Source organism: Lissotriton helveticus, chromosome 9 (genome assembly GCF_964261635.1).
Source record: "Lissotriton helveticus chromosome 9, aLisHel1.1, whole genome shotgun sequence".
Classification (NCBI taxonomy): Eukaryota; Metazoa; Chordata; class Amphibia; order Caudata; family Salamandridae; genus Lissotriton; species Lissotriton helveticus.
This window is the reverse complement of record NC_136070.1, coordinates 80,348,435-80,370,008: the sequence shown is the minus strand read 5'-3', so window position 1 is coordinate 80,370,008 and position 21,574 is coordinate 80,348,435. Positions and strand designations below refer to the sequence as shown.

At 43.4% G+C, this 21,574-nt stretch overlaps 1 protein-coding gene across 4 annotated transcripts in view; it reads right to left on the bottom strand.

Annotated features, from left to right (window-relative positions):
• Positions 1-21,574, bottom strand: part of FUT8 (fucosyltransferase 8) — a 733,753-nt gene that overhangs the window by 64,492 nt on the left and 647,687 nt on the right. For all 4 annotated transcript variants that reach the window (XM_078659523.1, XM_078659526.1, XM_078659525.1 and 1 more), the window contains 2 exons: positions 6,282-6,528; positions 911-1,087 (listed from right to left, as the gene is read on the bottom strand). In XM_078659523.1, coding sequence (XP_078515649.1) covers positions 911-1,087; positions 6,282-6,528 — 424 coding nt within the window. The remainder of the gene's footprint in view (positions 1-910; positions 1,088-6,281; positions 6,529-21,574) is intronic.

Sequence of the window (21,574 nt, the reverse complement as noted above, 5' to 3'; positions counted from 1 at the left end):
CAATCATCCAGTGTTGCGGAGTAACATTACACCGCTATTACCAGGGAACAATAAACTTGCGTTACAAGAGAACAATCAACGTCTGTTACTAGGAAGCAATGGCCTCGCAACACCAGAGAGAAACGAACTTGTATTACTGGGGGACAATTAACTTATGCTGTTAGGGAAAAATCCACTTGTACTATTACAGAACATGTAACTTATGCTATTAGGGAACAGTGATATTGTTATTAGGGAACAATGAACTATTATTAACCTGGAAACAATGACCACCTTGACTTACCAAGGAACAATAAACTTGAGCTAGCAGCAGCAGAGAGTAATTAACTTGTATTTCTGGGAAACAATGAATTTGCCCTCCCAGGAAACAATGACCATGTGCTACTAAGACACAATGAAAGTGTGCTACTAGGACACAATGAACGTGTGTTATTAGGGAACAATGAACTAGTATTAACTGGGAAAAACAACCTTGTCTTCATGAGCAGCAATAAACGTTTGATACCAGGGAACAATAAACTAAAGTTAATAGGAAATAGTAGCTTAGCACCACTACTAAAGAATAGTGAATTTGCGATAAATGGTATCACTGAACAGGTGCTACTAAAGAACAATTACCTTGCACTGCTAAGAAACAATGTCCTGTGCTATTAAAAAAATTATATTTGTGCACCTCAAGTGACTAGCAAAAAACAAATTAACCTGATTGATATCAGGAATGACTCCGGGATAAATAATAAGAAATCTAATAAGACATAAAGACATGACTCTCTGAATTAACAAACATTTACGAGACTAAATGCTCAACATCTACGGCTAAGAAGATAGGCTCTTCCAAAAAATGTATGTTCCCACAGAAAGATGCATTCTCAATTGCACATGGCATTCTCACAATGTGGCTGAAGCTTACTTTGCTTTTGCTTCCTGGAGTAAGGAGGGGTCGTCGGTCGCCAGATATACACGCCGCTTGTCTATCTGCAGTCTACGAGCGAGGAGCTGAAAATGTTCTTCAACGTGAACCATGTACTCTTCAATCGGATGAAAGGCAGCTTCTGTCCCCACTTTATCCGTCCTCCTGACATGAACACTGAGACAAAATGCACAAACTCAGCAGGGTACGCAACAGGACTTCCTAAAAGTCTATCAACAAGCGCCGACTATGCTATAAACCAATTTCACACTTTGAAAATAGAAAATGTACAAGCGGAAACACCTCTACACCGCTGCAATTTTCTTTGTCAACAGCAGGCAAAATTGTAAACAGTGATTTTGAAAACACGGGAAATGAAGGGAGCCTTTATAAGGTCAGAAAATCCCATATAAAAGAACTTTCGAACCTTTTTATACAGTCACCATCTTGGCAATCAATCATCAGCTCTTTAAAACAAGAATCAGACGGGTTACTACGTCTTTCTTGTGTCCAATGCCAGGAGGTAGAAGTTATGACCACTTCACCCAATGCTAATTGTACTATTATGACGTGTTTGTTGATTTGCTCAATGTTGTGTTGTCCCATGATGTCACACAGCGGCAAAGTGGCATTCTACAAATGGCAAAAAAATACCATTTGCCTTACCTAAATATGTATAAACAGTGTTTTCAATTTTTTTTAATTCATATTTGGTGTGGGGAGACATATATTATGGGCTTTGCCCCTGTGAACAACAGAACACTTTAGGTATAATGCATCACTGTGTGTAGGGCACAGGAGCTTGGGTAGACTTTCAAAAGGAAGGGTGAGCAGATTCCATAAAGGGAATTGTGAAGTACAATTTGTACAGACTTCAATGAGCTTTCATATTACTCAGAGCTGCACTGTAGATTCAAAGACGTGGGACAAGTAACCCGTCGAAAGTGTGTGTGTGTGGAGGGAGTAGGTGGGAAGGAGATGCAGTAAGAACAGTAGGACGAAGTGTTCCTATTTGATGGTTGGTCTGGAAGAGATCAGTCTCAGGAGGGGAAGGTGGGTGTTTTTTCATAGTTATGTGTTAAAAAAGAAGAAAAGACTTCTTTATTTCTGGTCTGGGGGAGTTGCAGGATCAGCTGGTTAGTGCTGCAGCAGGCACAGGAGGGATCAGTGAAGGAGAGAGTTTGTAGGCTGGATAGTCAGGTTTGTGAGAGTCAGTTTTCATTCTTCCGTCATCAGACAGGCTGCTGGATGGTACAGGGGTGACAGTTGAGCTGAAAGGCCACCGACGAGTGAAGTGCCTGCATTGCTATGTGATGCTATAGGGGCTTAAATAGTATTGCAGAGGATGGAGGCTGAGAATTAATGTTTGATTCTGTTCACCTGAGGATGCCAAATCGAGATGGTTTGTCCTGCTGTTTTTTTGTCAATTTCTTTCTCAATCCTTATAATCTAGCACAAGAAACCACAGCATCAGCATGCCAGGGTTTCAAAGATGGCCCTCCATGCATCATGCTATACATATTTTTGAGCATTTTTCTGTTTCTGCAATTTTAATATTTCAAAGACTGTGCTTCAAAATTACTTCTGCATTCTGTGACAGAAACAGAATGCCTTCATATACAGATCATTTGGGGGCTGTTGTAAGCTTGACAACTTTAATCCCAGATGCTCTGCTTATCCTCCTCTGTCCTGAGGATGACCACTGTACTGACTGCCTTACAGTCGAAACATCTAGTTGCCAAAAGTGGATAGTGAGTCCCTGAATCATGAACAGCGCCCATGGATAAAACTTAATTTTAGGAGAATTCTTATTAAACCAGCATTCTACCACATGGGCTTGTCTTTGTTTACTTAAAATTGTATTTGTTATAACACATGTATCACAAAGATGAATATGCAATGGCTTCACATATGTGCCTTGGATGCATTTGTCCTTTAACTGGGGACTGGAGTATGGCCGGTAAGGTACGCAGTTGTTATTTATCCTTAGCATATATTTGTGATTGGTTGGTTAGAGTAGATGACTGAGTGGGGCATACTGGCTTTTTTATACTAAGGTGCAAGAGGTTTACAAAGAAAGTTTGCTATTTTGATCCAACCTGGACCTCTGTGTCAAAGGAGTTGACTGCCAATGTACAGTGACTACAATGGGGCATAATAGACCAAGCCAGAATTCCTTCTGGCACAATTCTTCAGGCACAATACATATATCAGAACCAATGAAAATGGAAAGAGCCACAATTTGAGTAAGTAAATGCAAAGAAAGTTTAAAGTATGTAGGAAAAGTATGTAAGCTTGAAGTTGATTTTTCAATCATGCTTAGAAAAGCTAACAAAGTACTACCTACCAATACTGGCTTGGACCGAATGATATTTAAAACATGTTTTAATATAATTGTAAGTTCTTAAAGTAGCATTAATAAATGTTCCAGGGGGCAGTAGAAGATAAATGCCATTTACATAGGTTCCATGCACCAAACCTAGACTCAAAGCAATTACCAGGGGCTAAGCACAATTTTCCTGAAGGTAATGCCCTTTTAAAACATACATTAGGGCCCTAGGAATGCGCTCACTGAAAGTGATAGGGGCGCAGAAAACCTCTTCTGAAGGTTTAGTTTAAAAAAAGGTTTACATAAGCTGTGTATTTGCCTAATATACTTGCTAAGCAATCTGTTAACTGGTGTTATGATGTGACAGGATGGCAGCATCTTCAGGCGAGCTAAGAAGCGGCATAAAAGTGGTCATCCACATTCTGATTGGCTGGTGAAACATTATTACATCCCAAGCAGCCTGAAAGCTGTGGAAACATGTTTTTCCAAGAGTTAGAATCCACACTATGGATATCATAATTGGTCAACTCATTTACAGCCTGTTCAAAGTAGGAATCAAATCATCTAGTTTCTGGAAGTCCTAATCGTACTGCTTCTGGTACAATAAAGTATAGGAAATCAACCCAAAAGGCTGAGGGAACGAACAAAGCATCCAAAAATATATTGATAATCGACACTGGTGAAACAATAAAAGCAGAATGCTGTGAATACTAGCACGTAAAAGATAACCCCACCTAGAATGGCCTGTGACTGAAGTCTGGACATCTGTGGGACATTACCTGGAAGAATCCATGCTACAGTACATAGGGATAGTGATTTGCATGAATATGTAAGCTGATTCAGCCAAGACTGTATCTGTCAGGCTCACTCATTCTATATGGGGTGACATCAGAGGTTTTCGTAATTAGAACTACAAGATGAGAACATATATAATACTGTTCTATTTTCCTTAAAATATGGGAGATTTGAATCTCCCTTTAAAGTCCTGTTTATTATATTTTCTTACTTCAGTTGTGTTCTGATCTATGAATATGCCTGTACAAGAAAACAGGACTTCTAGCCACCTGTATTTATTCAATACAAGTGAGTAGTGACACCACAAAATGGCCACCATCCTCACCAGCAGCGTAGGTGTTGTCTTGGCTAGCAGTAAATGTAAATGTAAATTGATATTTGTATAGCACACTACTCACCCGCAAGGGTCTCAAGGCGCTTGTACGAATACCGCTGTGGAACCCATCCTGGCTTTCCCTGTAAGGTGTCCACTCCTGGGCACCCCCAAGGTGGAGGCCAGGCATCCTTAGCGTTTTGGGGGCCGTTGTGGAGATTAAGTAAGCTATTGCCCAGAGTTGCAGAGTGGGACTCCATGATTGGAATAGGCACGAGGCGAGAATTATCAGGTCCGTGGAATTTTGAGCCCAAGACCCACCGAAGCGGGGAATTGAACCCTGGTCCCGTGCTAGACCTTCTGCATCAGGGTCTGCCGCTCTAACCATTGAGCCACACTTCTCCACGCAGTGTGCAAGGTAAGATTGAGCACAGGTGCCCGAGACTGCAAAAAGGGTGAAATGGACATTTAGGTGCTCGTGGCACACCAACACATTGTCAAGGAGCTTACGTGCTCACGAACTCAATGGTGGGCGGAGGAGGTGGGTGGTATATTGAGTGTAGCCAGAGCAAGGCTGAATGAGTGCACATCAAACCTGAGGGAGTGTACAGTAGGAGTGAGTTAGGGCAGAATTACTGTAGTCCATGGTGTGAACCCCAAGGATCCAACAGAGCTTCGTATTTCCGTAGTAGGATAGTGCAGTCTCCCTGGTGCTACATAGATTCCTAAAACACAGGTTCGTGTATCCTGGCTGCCTCCTAGCAGAAATATTCTTAACCCCTTCCACGCTCATGACGAGCTCAGCTCGTCATGAGGTACGCCTGTCGTACGCTCATGACGAGCTGAGCTCGTCATGTAACGCGGTAATTGCGAATCTTTAGCGCACAGCGGTAAAACGCTTAGCGCGGATGGGGTTAATGTCTAACCCTGTTTGTGGGCCACAGGCCCCACCAGTGGCTTAGGATAATGTGCAGCTTACGTCAGGCAGGTAGTGCAGCATGGAACACTGGGCCCTGCAGGTCCTTGGAGGCATACACTAACCGTACAAACCACTTACCGGCAATTAGCGATGCATGTGCCAAAATAGTAAAAAGACAAATAGACCTATTAAACCTAAGCAAGATTCCATCTGTGGCCCTGTCTCTGGGGAAGCACGTGTCCTGGTTTACCGTACTGGTGCACACCTGTGTCTGCTTGTTTACTACCTTCCTTCAGTGCTTGCTGTGCACGAAGAACACTGCACAGAAGAGCCCTGAAGATCTTATGGGAACCCCGGAGGATCACAACACAAATGAGGGACAACGAAAGGGTTGTCTTTTTACATTTCCAGATGTTACAGTGTTTTTGGAGGTTTGAACCTCGTGGTGCCCGTACTGACGAGTGCAAGCATAGCCCTGGGGTGGGCAAGAAGAGAAGGAGGAAGAAGGCGAGAAGGGGATAGGAGGGTAGAGAGGGAGGTATAACGAAAGACAAACGAGAGCGAAGAAGAAAGGAGGGACTCAGAGGCCACCTATTTACAACGAACCAGAACCTTGCTTATTTTTATTCGATAGGGAAGATCTCTCTGAAATTGTTCAATAAAAGGTAAGATAATAAAATAGGATACCCTCGCAAACCACCTTGGTCTGGGTGGGTCACTGTTCACCTGTAGCACTTAAGTAATATATGCTCGCAGCAAACCCTGCAAAGCAGTATTTCTTCTCTTATGAAAAGTAGTGGAATTGTAAATTACATTTGTTCACATGTGACCTAACTACTTGACGATTACCAACAAGACAACTTTAAAGAGAGAAACGTAACATCACACAACTGCACTGAGTATATGGCATAACAATAAAGCTATCATTCACATTTTAGTAGTAGTAATGACAGTAAACTACTATTGTTACCCCTACTATTTCTACAACTATTATTAAAAAACAAAAACATCTTACCCAATAACAGGATGCTTGAACCCAAGTTTTCTCGTTGCTTCTTCGATTTCTTTCTCTAGCCAGGGCTGCGGACGAATCAGGTACTTGACAAACTGGGAGACCCACCAAGCGGCAGGGTCTCCGTGAACACGTATTAACCGATCTGCTAGATCTTCTGGGACGGCGAGCGGTAGATATGGTGGTCGAGGATGCAGACTGTCGACGATGGGGAGCTCCACCACCTGAACATCCTTGTCGTTTGCCTCACCTGCAGACGAAAGCAGAGCATTATGAACTGCAGGGCTTTACTCAAGCGCAGTCCATTCAACATGTTCATCAGAGTACAGTAGAATCATCAACACAGGCAACATGAATAGACCTCTCTCTTTTTTAGATCTGGTTTGATTGCTTCCTAGCATCAAAGCTCATGTCAACCCAACAAGGAACAATATAACAACAATATATATAAAGGTGCTTTGGATCAGCCCTCTTCCATCAATGGTTTGTTTGTGTAATCCCCAGTCCAACCATTGATTGGTTTGCTTATGATGATGACAATAATAATAAGTTATTTGATTCAATTCATTAAAATAGTTACAAAAGGAAGGCAAATGAATTGCGTGGAAAACTCAGTTGCTCTAGTTCTAGAAAACGAGGCAAACCGGTAGGAAATTGTGATCAACTAGAGCAGCGTTCTCACCCTTTTGACTTCTAGGAAGCGCCACTGAATGGCTACTGGAAGCTGGGGACCTCGCCTAAGCAATTTCTATGATTTGATCCTCAAAGCAATACACAAAATTGCAGAGAGAAGTACAAATGGAACAAAACACAGAAATTGTGAAATATTTTATTTAACTCACAAACCAAAATATACAAAATTAGAAATGATTATTTTAATTGGAAGGTTGGAGTTTTTCAAAAAGTAGTTTTATTTGTAAAATACGGATCAATATGTCAGGCTGTAGCATATCACTTTGTCTTTTTCGGTCGTAAAGCATTCTCTCGGATTCAATTGATGCTTCCAATTGTCCTTTTTAGAATCCCTTTGCTGTACTTGCCCTCCTTTCACAAATGAAACTAAGAATACCAACTTAATATTTACCCTCAAATTTAAAACTCCTTCACATTCGTATTTAAAATGATCAACTTTACTTTTAGCCATTCATGTATATTTTGTGAATCTACTAATATTACTACATTTTCTGAACAGTCGCAGATCCCCCGTGAAGGTGCTGTAGACCACGGGTTAAGAACCACTGAACTACAGGATATATATGTTTCCACAACCGCTGATCTACTCCTATGAATGGGATGACAGACTTAAGAGCAGCATCTTTTCTGCTGAAGGTCAACCTTTGTTTCTACCCCAGTGGCTGCCGGCACCCTTATGGCGCAAGGCTTACAGACCAGGGAAGCACTGTTGTTTCTGGAGAGAGCCGAGCCAAGCCTTCCTTCTTCAGTTAGCTACTTTCCTACTGCTTCCTTCATGGAGAGTGCCTCAGGCTTTTGGACGGGAAGGGAATCTCAGTGGCAGTAGCCTGGACATGAGCTGGGGTTGTCATTGGGAGACTAACATGAGTGGTTCACTTGTGCCGGTGGAGACTTTAACCTGAATAGCCCAGCGGTAGTCATTACCGCTACCCTACGATTATGCACGCACAATGTTATCGATTAAGTCAGCTTTAATTCTGATGCATTTTCACACTCGTTTTTTCAGGCCCAACTCCAGATGCATTAATGAGTTTCGGGTGTAGGAAGGTAGTTTGAATATTGGCTTGTAGAAGGCGGTATTGCACCTACTCCATGTTTGGTGCTAAAGCTTCATGGAAGGAGTGTTGTCCGTAACTAACAGTTGGAAGGAGTTTCGCTATTACCCTCTATATTGCTTCGGTGGAGGGACTATACAGGTTTGTGTAAAGTTTGAATAGAGCGAATGCCTTACCCTGCTCCTTCATGTAGGTTATCGGCAATTTTGACTATCCGTAAGCTGTGAACCATACACAAGGAAGTTATATTTAAGGGTCAAATGTCCTAGTCTTTATTAATGCTTAACCCAATCATGCAGCACAAAGCTCAGGACCTCAAGCTCACCCTATTTGGGGCAACAATTCTGAACAACTACAGCCTTTCCACTGGACTTTGATGGAGTGTCTCACCCACTCGAAGTTCTACTTTCTCTTTTAAAATATATTATGGCAACAAGGCGGTACACGCGGCTCTCAACCTTTCAAATTTTTTAATGAGGATCTACGGAGAACAAGGAAATGCTGATCCAATTAGAAATTTTCCTGGACATACAGTGCTCTGAATACAACGCAGTGAGCTCATGCAAGCAGTAGACATAGAAAGAGGATAGTCATACAACATAGGAAGTGAAGAGTGCATTCAAATATAGGCATTTTGCTTATCATTTTCAGATAGGATCTGAATGACTGTCAGACCACTGCAGGTGTAAAGTTTTCAATATTTCAGAATACTTTCAGGTAAAGGACAGAACTCGAAAAGCCAGAACGTGATGGTAAGTTTAGACGCTCTGACAGTACCACCTTCAGAAAGAACTTTACCCAACATGAAGGATACGCAATACCTAATGTGCCATAGTCAGGGAATTAAACTGCACTTTGTCAGAAACTGTCAACCAGAGTAGAGAAAAATATATCCAAATGGAAGATTGAAATTTCCTTCCTCCATTTGAAATAACTTGATTTTCGAAGCCATATATTTAAGATTTATAAATAAACAAACACTTAAAAATATGGCATTACCATTGAAGGGTCTTCCACCAATCCCCACTGTGAGTAGAGACCTCAGGATCGCCCTCGTCAGGCATGGATCTTAAAACCAAAAAAGCAAGAGGATGCCGGAGTACACACCAAGGGCCTTCACCTAGGCTCTTCTCCAGAGGGATTTGCAACGACAGCTGCCCATATTAGAAGACCAAAAAGGTGGGTTTCATAGTGACCCTGATTTCATTTTGGCCCCAGTGATTGCTTAACATACAATTAGCTATGCCAGGGATCCCAGCATTCTGAGTGGTTAAAGGTTGGCCAATCAGATTGATCAGAATGTTGTGCACAAATGTATGAACAATGGGGTTGTGCAGGCTGAACAACTTGTTTAGTCCAGTCTAGTGTATTTCTGGGGATGGGGCAGTAAGGTAGTTTCTGGCATGCCCCAGACCAGAAAAGGCACATTCTAGCTGTCCTACACTTACAGAATATTACTGTGAACGTTCTATTAAGGCTTGGTTCTTTGAGCAGTTTAGAGAAGAGAAAAAAAACGATTACTTTGGACTTCTGTCACCAAGATTCGAAAGGGCTCACAGTGGTGTGCAACTTCAGAGGAGCTGCTTAAAAGAATCCTACAAAGATGCCACGCACTGCTATGGATAATGAGCACTCTTTGTGCGAATCCTTAAAAGGCTGTAAGTGCCAACTCCATGGAAACTTCACCTGTCCTGCATCCAGCGGGGTTTCAACCTTGTAGGGTCTGTGGAAAGTGTCAGTACCATTCTCCTGAACACAGTTTTATCCACAATTTGGAAGAAAGGACCAATTTGTCTCCATTCTTTCTGGCTGTGCCGACGCCAGCATTGGTCCTTTCCTTTTGATGAGTGTGAATTAAATTCGACTTCTGCAACAGAAGAGATAAGTGCCTTTCTCGCAGCCGCTCAGCAGACATCTTGCGTATTCTGCTGAACGAACCGTAAATAGGTTATGAGCGACAGTTCTGCAAAAAAATGCTACCCTTCGTCTGGCCCTCAAACTAGCTTTTCATTGGCCACTGATGAAAGGGAAGTTAGCCACTCATAGATCAGACGAGTATCCAAGTGATGGTCCCTAGCATCAAGATATGGTTCCTGTAAAAGTGTCAAAAGCTCAGCTTTTCAAAGATCTTTCACAACAGTATTTACTACACAAATCTTGCCTGATCTCAAGCACCAGGTATATTCTGCATGCCTCTTTTAAAGTGCCATCTGGTACACGTGACACAAGTCTGTGTCACGTGACTTCACAGACACTCAGAACTAGAACCCATCGTAGAGCTCGGTCTACAATATCTGAATTGTCAGAATGAAAACAAACCTATAAATAACTGCCCAGAGAAATATATTCCACCAACTGCAGGTGAAAATGAACCGGAATCAAAAGCAGCACAACGAGGGGAAAAAGTAAACAAAGCTCGCATTTTTGTAATTTAAAATCCCTGCTTCCTGTAATCAGGGCACACTTCCTAAAAAGAAGTGGGGGACTAACCAGGTTAGGCAGTATACATGGGAATTCATTACGCATGCCATGTCAGCGCATGATGACACGATGCGAAATTGCATGTGACATCACAGGAAGTGACCTCACTGGAAGTGACATTAGATATGAAGACCCCACACATAGCAATATCAGGTATATCATGAGTACATTTAAGCGCATTATGAGAGTTAACAAGTGAGATTTGGTGTCAGGGTTGTGCCAAAAAAATGGCGCAATCCCGATACAACATCTGGGCCTCAACTTATACATTTATATTTTTAAGCCCTGCGACAAAGAAATAGGCAACAAGGAGAAGAATGGCAGTAGATCTATTATGCTTAATTGGTAGCAAAGTCTACATTTTTAAATATTTGATTGGGTTAAAGCACATGTTGTAAAGGTGCCAGTAAATCACAGGGAATAGTAATAATTGTGAAATAACTCTCGAGTTTTCTCATTTGTTGGAGACATCTGTGTTTTGTGAAGTCCCAGATTTATATCAAAGTAGTATAAGGTTAATCCTACAAAGCACATTGCGTAGCATGCAGATGACAATTTTTATTTTATGTAGATAGTAAAGTGGGTTACTGCTATTAACACAGAGATCATTTTGCTTCCTGCAGTTCATAAATGTTAATCCTTGATATATAGCGCAGTAAGCTATGAAGGACATGTGACTCCTACACCTTGTAATCCTGTCTCATGTTACTCGTCTCGTACACTGATTTACTACACATGTACATGATTTATTGTCAATGTATAATGTGTATGTTACGTAAAGAGCTCTGACATTCTGCACTTGGTGGTGTAGCGCTATATAAGAAATTAAATAGTGCTATTGAAATTGTTATTTATGTAAATACTGAGACAGACCAACACATCTGACATTCTTACAGGGCCTGCATCTCTTATATAAAGGGACTGAAAAAAGGCAAAAGCATAAGCATGTCTCTCTTAAGCACCTGTGAAGAGATAACAGTGTGTATGCCTTTATTTACCCTCCATGGCATTTACATGTTTAAGTGCGAGGTTCCAGGCTGCCTCCAATCAGGCTATTCAAACAAAAGGATGCCCGATAGCCCCTGAACTTCGTCCCAGCTGGAGGTGAAAAAAAAAAGCAGACAACTACAGGCCCCGCTGAACGTCGGTGTCTTACACCGGAACAAGTTCAGCATATTTCTGTGGGGCCCAACTTCTTTGCAGGGGGGGGGGGTGCGTCCAGCCTGTGAAAATAGTGGGTGAACGCAAGTCCCTGCGTGTACCCCCGACTTGTGCCCTGCCTGAAATAGATATCGATGTCTAGTGTGCAATTTTAGTAACGAAATACAAAGCAAAGTGGTAGGTTTCCCTGCAACAATCATTTACTAAAGAATCTTCCAGTCAATCCTTTTGATATGAAAAAACATTTTGATTGCTGGAATGTATGCCAGTAACAGCCGGTTTCAATGTTTTTTAATTTAAAACCTGCAGTTAGCAGATTTTTCCCTCAGAGAATTTATGTTTAAATTGTCCTACGCTCCAATCCTCTATGTGAAGCATATTGCTCAAGTTGAAGTTTTTATGCAGGTGCTGCATGCATGTCTTCCTTATTGTATTAAATTGATGCTGCCAATTCAAGGGCACATCATACACAGTCCAATCTCCAACTTCCAACCTCTCTTTAGAACCAGAAGCAGCGCCACGGGATGCCTGGTCCGAGAAGAGATGCCACACAGACACAGTGGCAGAGGCAGGCTCAGGTTTGAAAAGAAACATAGTATTTACAATGCTATTTACTGCAAGAGTGGGTGGCAGACTTTGGCCATACAGTTTATGTTTGTCCTGTTTTTTTTAGACTGAATGCAATGTATGTCCCATCTTCTTCATTAGGCAGATCACTAGTTACTGCCTGTTGGTCTTGTCACTTTTTGCAGGATAATTACCAAACCTTTTGTCTTCCTCCTCCTATTTTTGCTGAATTAGTCTTTCTTGGCCATAGGGAGAGGTGTGGCGCCGCGGCCAGGGCGACTGACGCTGGAATCTGGGGATCAGGGTTCGATCCCCGGCTCCGGCGGCAGGTTAGCCCAGCACCATGTGACTCTGGGCAATAGCTTGCTTAATCTTCCCGACGGCCCCCAGCGCCTAGAGACCCTTACGGGTGATTGTGCGCTTTACAAATGTGGATTATTATTATTATTATAGGACTCTGCACACTTTACCGCTGCTAACCAGTGCTAAAGTGCTGGTGCTCTCTCCTTAAAACATGTTAGAATGGCTTATACCCAATTTGCATATTTAATTTACTTATATATCCCTAGTAGAGTACACTACATGTACCCAAGGCCTATAAATTAAATGCTACTATTGGGCCTGCCACCCATTTAAGAAGCACTTTAAACACGTCTGAGGCCTGCCATTACAGCCTGTGTGTGTGCAGTTTTATAAACGGTCATTTCGACCAGGCAAAATAAACTGTTTGCCAGAGTCAAACCTTCCTTTTTAACACATATAAGTCACCCCTAAGGTAGGCCCTGGGCAGAGTCAAGGGCAGGGTACAGTGTATTTGAAAAAATAGACATGTACTTTTAAGTCCTGGTAGGAAACTACTCTTAAATTCGTTTTTCACTACTGCAAGGCCTACCTTTCCCGTAGGATAACATTGGAATTACCTTATTACATTTTAGAAATGTAATTTCCAGATGGGAACAGAAACCACTCCATATTTGGTGTCTCTAGAATCACAATTTAAAATCCTAACTTATGGTGAAGTAAGTAGGTAACTAAAACTTTTGTAAAGCACGCACACACAGAAGTGTCAGAGTGCTTAGTCGGATTTTAAATTGCAATCCTGCAAATGCTACTTCTAGAAAGTTGGCATTTTCTTGACTAAGCAGCCATTTAGTGCCTGCTGACGGTCTCTGGGTCACATGACTGGGTATAGCTGACAGTTGGGCTTTGTGTTTTCCCCCTAGACAGTCACACATAATGCAGAGCTTAGGTGTGACTGGACGAGGCATCACTGGAAGGATGCGTGGATGAGCTGGGTCCAACCTACTTACACTTTGAGTAGGCTGTGTCCTGCCTCAACACAAAGGACCGCATACCCCCTTGTAGTTAGTCTGGAGCCAGGGCCAGAAATGCACTGCAGCTAAAGACTTCAAAGGCATGCCTCTAGAAGCTTCTCCCCACTTCATATGCACAAATGGGTTTGAACACTGGACCTCAGGCTCCAACTCTACGTTACACTTCTGGATCTGTGGATACTCTGTCAGGAAGAAGAACTGTTGTATTGCTACTCAAAGAACTGCTGCCCTGCTGTGCTGACTTGCTTTCTGCTGCCCTCTTGTCTGGGGAAGGAGCACTGGCCCTGCAACCTCCTCTTGAACCTAGGACCCCAAAGTGACTCCAAGGGCTATGTCTGTCTGCTGACCTCCTGATCTGATCCTCAGGGACACAAAAGGCTTTGGAAATCCTGCACCAGCACCTGGACCAAGGTACAGTGAGTTCCTGACCCCCCAAGTAGTGCCTCTTGGGTCCTGGACCCTTGGTGTGGCTCAAGGGTACTGAAATCAAGCTTTTAGGCTCTTAGTGACTGCCAAAGGGCTTGTTCACACCAAGACCTCGTCACTCGCACCGCAGATCAGCCCGACTCTTCGCACTGCAGCATCGACAGCTTGCGGGAATTGCAAAAGCAAAGCTCGAGCAACACCCCCCCCCCCACGATGGGGAGAGCGGCCTGCGATGCAGAGAGCCTCCTGTGACGCTCTGTCTGCTCCTCATGGTCCTCTTCAATGCGAACCGGACGCTTTGCATGAACTTAAAATGGTAAATTTCTGAGGGGCTAACCTGGTGAGTGTATCTGACCTGCACTCCATTGTGGTCAGCTTCAAAGTGTGACTTTAACCCGGTCCAAGGCAACCAGATATCCTGAGTTGACACTTTGTGCTATTTTCACTAAATTCTTAACAAATTCATATCTCCGGTTCTACAGATTGGATTTTTGTTGTTTGGGTCTGGTTTTATTTATTAAATTGCACTCTATTGTTCAAACTTGGTGTGGAATCCTTTTTGTGTGGTTTTCACTGTTGTACTGTTAAAGTGTTGAACAAATACTTAACATAATGCTTCTAGGTTAAGCTAGACTGCTCTGTGCCAAGCTACCAGTAGGTGAGCACACGTTAATTTGAGGTTTGCTTGTGCCTTACTTTGACAAGGATTGTGGTTGCTGTTGGACCAGGGCTCACACCCCAGTCAACCAGTAACCTAATTTCTCAAACCTCCTATAAATGTAATTATATGCAACTTTTGATTCTACTCATTTGCATCTGTTAATTTGTCTCTCCTGTACTTTTTCTAGTTTTAATGCATATCATTTCTATGTAAAACGGTCCAAAGTAGCCAAGGTGGAGCTGCGCTTGATAACACTACAATAAAGACCCTCAATTAAAATGAAAACTAAACCTGTAACCTCATTTAAATCTTTCCTCAGTGGGTCAGGTAGGCAGCTTGGATCACCTCGAGCTGGTTCCTTGATTAAAGGCCGCAAATCTCCATTATGTGGCATCTCCTCATTGGGCAAACTTTGTTGTTTGGATATGAATGCGGCCTGGCCCAGGTCGCGGAGATGCCCTGCCGCGATGTGCGCGGAACCAGTGTTTGAACCCTCAAGCACAGACGGAATGGAAGTGCCGTGCCAAGGGATATAAAACGGACCAGCTCGAGGTGATCCAAGCTGCCTACCTGACCCACTGAGGAAAGATTTAAATGAGGTTACATAAATGCAATACGGCACCCACTTGGGATTTTACTCTCCAAGGAACCACAAAGACCAGAATGCCTGTGAGCATACGCCCACAAGGGCGGGACCTTTGTTACACTTAAGGCGCCTTTGGAAATGCCGTTTTGTTTATTCACTCGAGCCCGTGAACAAGAGCGAAGGCTGCTCGAAATGCGTTGGGCTGTGATTTGAGAGGGAGACCTTGCTTCATTATCGAACTGTTGTTCCTTGATTAAAGGCTGCAAATCTCCATTGTGTGGCATCTCCTCATTGGGCAAACTTTGTTGTTTGGAGATATATATATATATATATATATATATATACCTTATCTGTACCATAAATATACTAACTTATACATAATAAAAACAGACCCTATATGTGCTTTAAAATCAGATGTCGAAATATAGAAAAGTTAAGTTTAAATGCCATATATCTAGTATTAAAGTCCAAGCCAGGTTTGCCTAGCTTGGTTACGGTGGGGGCTTGTGAATAAGCCACATATACATCACGTTATGGTGAGCTTTCAAGCAACTAAAAGCGCTCTTCTGAGCGACAATAGGACGCTTGCAGAGAAGGCAAGCTCCCATGATGTAACTTGCCACAGGCTTATACATTTTTCTGTACTCCCATCTGGAGCTAGTACTTCTGTGCTTGTTGTTAAGAACTGGTTAAACAGCGGTACAAGTCAATTAGTGCATAAATGCTTGGTCTTTGCGCCAAATAGCATAAAGTGCATTAGTGATTCTCGGCCACCAATTTCGCAGTCGAAAAGGTCGGAGTTAAAATCATTGGCAGCAAATGTTAAATATGGAGAGTGGCGTACATCAGGGTAATATCATCCAAGTACTGCTCAATGGCCACCCTTTGTTTCATTTGAATGGTAATGGCGGGTCAGTTTGGAGCAAGGCGCAAGCTTGATGCATGCCTTGAGTTTTCAATTAAAGTGTCTTTGACTGTGGCAGCTGGATCACCAGCAACGAGAGATGGGTTCGACCAAAAATAAGCAAGACAGACCTCCTTAAGGCAGCTTTTCACGTAGTTTCACCAGGGATTGCAATACATTTTTTCTGGGCCTGAGGCTTTCAGTATTACTCTCAGATAGGATTTCCCATGACCGGAGCAAGGACAGCAATGAGATAGAGACCAAACCCAGCTCCAAAGCTAGGGGAAGAAGACATGGACCCCGGCCCAGGTTCAAGAACCATCTCGAGAAAGAATGTCCTACTTTTGAAGAAGTTTAAAGTCACTGTATCCACCTGGCTCTGGGCCATAAACTGCTGTCTCCACTGCTTTTGCCTGTAAACTTGAAGGATGACACTTAGTGACTGACATCCAATGTTATCCTTGAACCTCTGAACAGCATTGACTGACCACTGCAAAATACTGGATGCCTTATCAACAGTCTCGCTCAGGCAGTTTATTGTTGAAGCAAATCTCTGAGTAATCATGTTTCTTAACCGTTTCCAGCCCCTGGCCAGAAATCCTTGCTGATTTTTTAAGGGATGGGGATGTCCACATTGGCATTATTTTCGATTTTTGCGTGTTGGTGTGTAGGTCTTTGCGTTGGCCGTAGCTATCAAAGCCGTGCAGCCTCGTGTGCAATTCATTTTGTGTGCCAGACAATATTACAGCATCGTCAGCAAACAGGAGCATGACTATCTTTTTGTTGCACAGCTTTGGTACATCCGTGTTCCCTTCGCAGAGAAATGTATCAGAGACAAAGAACAGCAATGGGGCAAGAACACAGCCCTGCCGTACTCCTGAGAGAATAATAAAATATGGGTACAGTCCCCTCTACTTCCATAGCGAACGCAGGCACAGGTTTCTTCTTGTAGAATTTTGAGAGCTTGCAAGAGAGGCTTTTCCACCCTCCATTCTTCCAGTGATTGTCATAGATTGGGTCTATTCACCAGGTCAAATTCTGATTTGAGATCTGTAAAAGATAAGTATACTCGAGACTTCAGCACTTTTATATACTTGATGCACACCATGTATAGTTTTACAACTTGTTCAATGGTACTGATGTCCTAGCGAAACTCCCCGCCTGTGCATCTATCTGGATCGTATTTTTGTCTGTCCAGGCTGCAACCTGTTCAGAAGAGCACGGTTAAACATTTCTCCGGTGCTGTCCAACAGTGATATTAGCCTATAATTGTTAGACAATGATTTACTTCCTTTTTTGTGGAAAGGTACTATAATACCTGATCGCCAGGATGAGGGGACATGATTTTTCCCAGTGCAGTACTGAAGGTCTTAGTCAAGGCTGTTGACCAAGTTTTGCATTTGGAGAAGATGTTGACTGGGACGAAATCCAGTCCAGGTACTTTATTTGGCTTCTGTTCCAGGATTGCTCTTTCTGCCTCTGAGCGCAAGATCGTTAATTGCCCCATTGGCATGGGGCCAGTATACTCTGCCGATTGTGACCTGTAATTGCTGCAAGAGTATACTCCCTTGAAGCAATCTACCCAGGTCTGCGCTGGGATGTGGTGGCCTAGACTCCTTGGACTTTCTCTGAATATTCCATCAATTTTTGCCCTGAAAGATCTACTGTTATTTTCCTCTGCTGCCTCAATCAGATCTTGCCAGACTCCTTGTTGATGGTTCAGTTTCTTTCCTCTGAGTAGGGCTTGGCATTTGTCCATGCAGCCCTAAATGTTTGTTCTTTCCCTGAGGAAGTGTGCCAGTCCTGGTACATTCTTTTCAGTTCAAACTTGGCGGTTCTGCACTCCTTGTCGTACCAACTTGTATCATGTTACCCAATATTATGCTTCGATGCCCGTGGAGCAGACCACGAGCGCGTAAGCTCACTTGATAACATGTTGTTGTCCAGCCAAGATTTCACACTTGAAACACAGAGGATTGTGATCACTCTCGGGTTGCTGGGCTACTTCTATGACCAATATCAAGCCCCATTTTTTATTTGAGAACAAAATGTAATTCTCTTGCTCCTACGAAATGGGTTGGCCAAAACCCTGCTCTTGTCACGGTATGCGCTTGGAGGTCACCCAAACATTTACAGCTGTTTGGGTTACAAAAAAGCCCCAAACTGAGGCTTAGCACTTTGTAATGCTTTTCCACTAACGTCCGTAGCCTTGCATTGTTTCCCTTATGCCTTACAAAGAAAACGGTTAAAGGTATTTGTTACAGTGTTCTTCACTCACTTGTTGAGATCTTATCTGGCATTTACCTAATGCAGTATTTCTTCACTCACTTCTTGAGATCTTGTGTGGCATTTACCTAATGCAGTATCACATTTTATGGCCTTAATTTTTACTTTACTCTTTTATTCTTACTATTCTATTGCCATTTAAGTTGCTGATCCTTGTAATCCTCTGTTGTGAAATTTGCCTTTGCTACTAAAGGAAGAGGCGGCTTACTTTAGGGCGAATCTCAGTTGTAACCTTCCTGGCAATGGTTTTGAGTGAACTCACCTAAAGCATGCATAGGATTGATAGAGACACTAGAGAAGTGTGGCTCAATGGTTAGAGCGGCAGACCCTGATGCAGAGGTCTAGCCCGGGACCAGGGTTCAATTCCCCGCCTCGGCGGGTCTTGGGCTCAAAATTCCACGGACCTGATAATTCTCGCCTCGGTGCCTATTCCAATCATGGAGTCCCACTCTGCAACTCTGGGCAATAGCTTGCTTAATCTGCACAACGGCCCCCACAACGCTAAGGATGCCTGGCCTCCACCTTGAGGGTGCCCAGGAGTGGACACCTCACAGGGAAAGCCAGGATGGGTTCCACAGCGGTATTCGTACAAGCGCCTTGAGACCCTTGCGGGTGAGTAGTGCGCTATACAAGTATCAATTTTACATTTACATAGGCGTCCTTTCCCTTGCCCCACCAAGGGGATTTCATGCCTCAAGCTACATATGTACATTAAGCTTTGCTTTGCTGTCTATCTACTGTTAGAATCCTGCCAGGGCCTTCGTTCTCATTCACCGACATCGGATTATAACATATTTCCATGCTCTAATTAATTGTCGTTAGTAAGTGACTAAAGAAGATGCTCAAGTCGAGACACTGTGGTTGACAAACTGACAACTTAAATAACCGTATGCCGCTACCAGCTACATCTACAACCAACGATCAGTAAATCTCAAAAGAGTTGCATCATTGGGGGCATACGAGCATGCAGGTAGGCAACAGTAACAAGCATTTACAATGCAATGGTCTCGGCATTATTAAAGATAGAGCTATTGGCATTGCTCATGACATTTTTCTTCATTTAAAAAAAAAAAACATAAATAAATGGTATTGTCATTTACAATGGCAATAGGTGATCATTAGAGAGTAGTAGAGAGTATTCACAGAGCCACACACACACACACACAGAGCTCCACACACACACCCACAGAGAGCCATCCACACACACACACAGAGCCACACACACACACACACACAGAGCCACCCACCCACCCACACACAGCCACCCACCCACACACAGCCACCCACACACACACACACCCACCCACACACAGCCACCCACCCACACACAGCCACCCACCCACACACAGAGCCACCCACACACAGAGCCACCCACACACAGCCACCCACACACAGAGCCACCCACACACAGCCACCCACCCACACACAGCCAGCCACCCACCCACACACACACAGAGCTACCCACCCACACAGAGCCACCCACCCACACACAGAGTCACACACACACTTAAACACCTCTAGCTAACACAAAGCCTTTCCACTTAGCATACATTAGCACGGATAGTGCACAGCCACAAACTGTCTCATCCTGCAGTAGATCAATGATACATGCCGCATCTGGAGCACCTTTCCATTCAACATGCAGGCACGCAGAATGCAACTGGGGAATTTCAAGTGCAGCAAACCATTGTACTGTACAGTACTAACGTATCGTGCATGTTGAGTACTAAAACATACCCATTCCAGCCATCATCTGGCTACTGTATGCACCACCAGTGCCCCCTGCTGTAGAATTCAGGAACACTGTCACCAATGAATAACGTGCACTGCACTAGAGACGACCCCATAATCACAAGTGTGCACTATTCCGCACAAGCTTTCTCGTGTCAGGTGAGCCCTGGCCCCCCCCCACACATACACACATACCCGTCGTGCAGGCACCAACAGCAGCATGTCAGTGATGTGCGTGCAGAGCGCCAGAAGCAGTAAGAAAACCCTAGTGATAGGAGTGCACTGCATAAGAGACAACCTCCGTTACCAGTTAACAGCACCAGCACACCAGTGACAGGAGAGCACTGCAATATAAGCAGCACCCAGCTTACAGGCGTGCACGGGACACTGCACTAAAAATAATCCCCCCTCCCCCAGTGTCAGTCGTGATCTTCACTAGAGGCAAGCCTCGAGCACGGGCAAGCACTGCACGATAAAAGATCATCATTGACAGTCGAGCACTATATCCGAGATAATCCACCCCGCCCCCAGTGGTTGTCCTGCACAGCACCAGAGACAGCACCTCACTGTACCACAGCCAAATCAACTCTTGCCCCCAAGTGACTGAAGTGAGTTTGTCCCTCCCTAAAGCTTCCTGTCGGGCAGAAGAGTTGGGCGAAAAGGCATCGCGTTTCCTGGATGAAACGTAAACATTAACATAACACAGAAACCCGCGGCAGTCGTGACTACGTACAGGAAAAATAATAAATAAAGAGCAAATATTTAGTGACTGTGTTAAACACGTAAGTATTTAAAGTATATTTTTACAGAGAGAGATAAGGGTTTAGTAAGGGAATAAAAATGGTAGGGCTTTATGAAAACAGTATATAGCGCAAACTCAACCTGAGGGTTTTGGAGCACTTTCACAAGAGCGCACAGACACACACAAAATAAGTCCTCCAAGTCACTGAGCAATGAGCATGTTTAAAGACAAAAGTTGGTTTTGCTTTTAGTCAATAGTTTTAATTTTTTCCCCATGGACGAGCACCCTGTGGTTCCCTCAACAATAAAGTGGAAGAGATGGCAGCCAACACCTGACCGATTGGCTTTGCCAACGAGTACCTGTGCTTTATTAAACGCTGCGAACAACACGGGTGGTACTACTTTTAATAGTTCTCAAGGTAACCATGATGGAACTCGAAGATCAACAAATGTGCAGCGATGGGCATTCCATTAGTTGAACCAACCATGCCACCAAAAGAACTGAAAATTAGCTGGAAAAACTGAAGACACTCTAAAGATGTGATGCACATGACGACATTTAGTTCATGGTATGTACTCTAAGGCAGTGCAAGGTATTCATTCACTATTGAGATTTGTAGTCCACGATAAAAGTAGCGCGTGTAAAGAATTACAAGGACACACTCGGTTT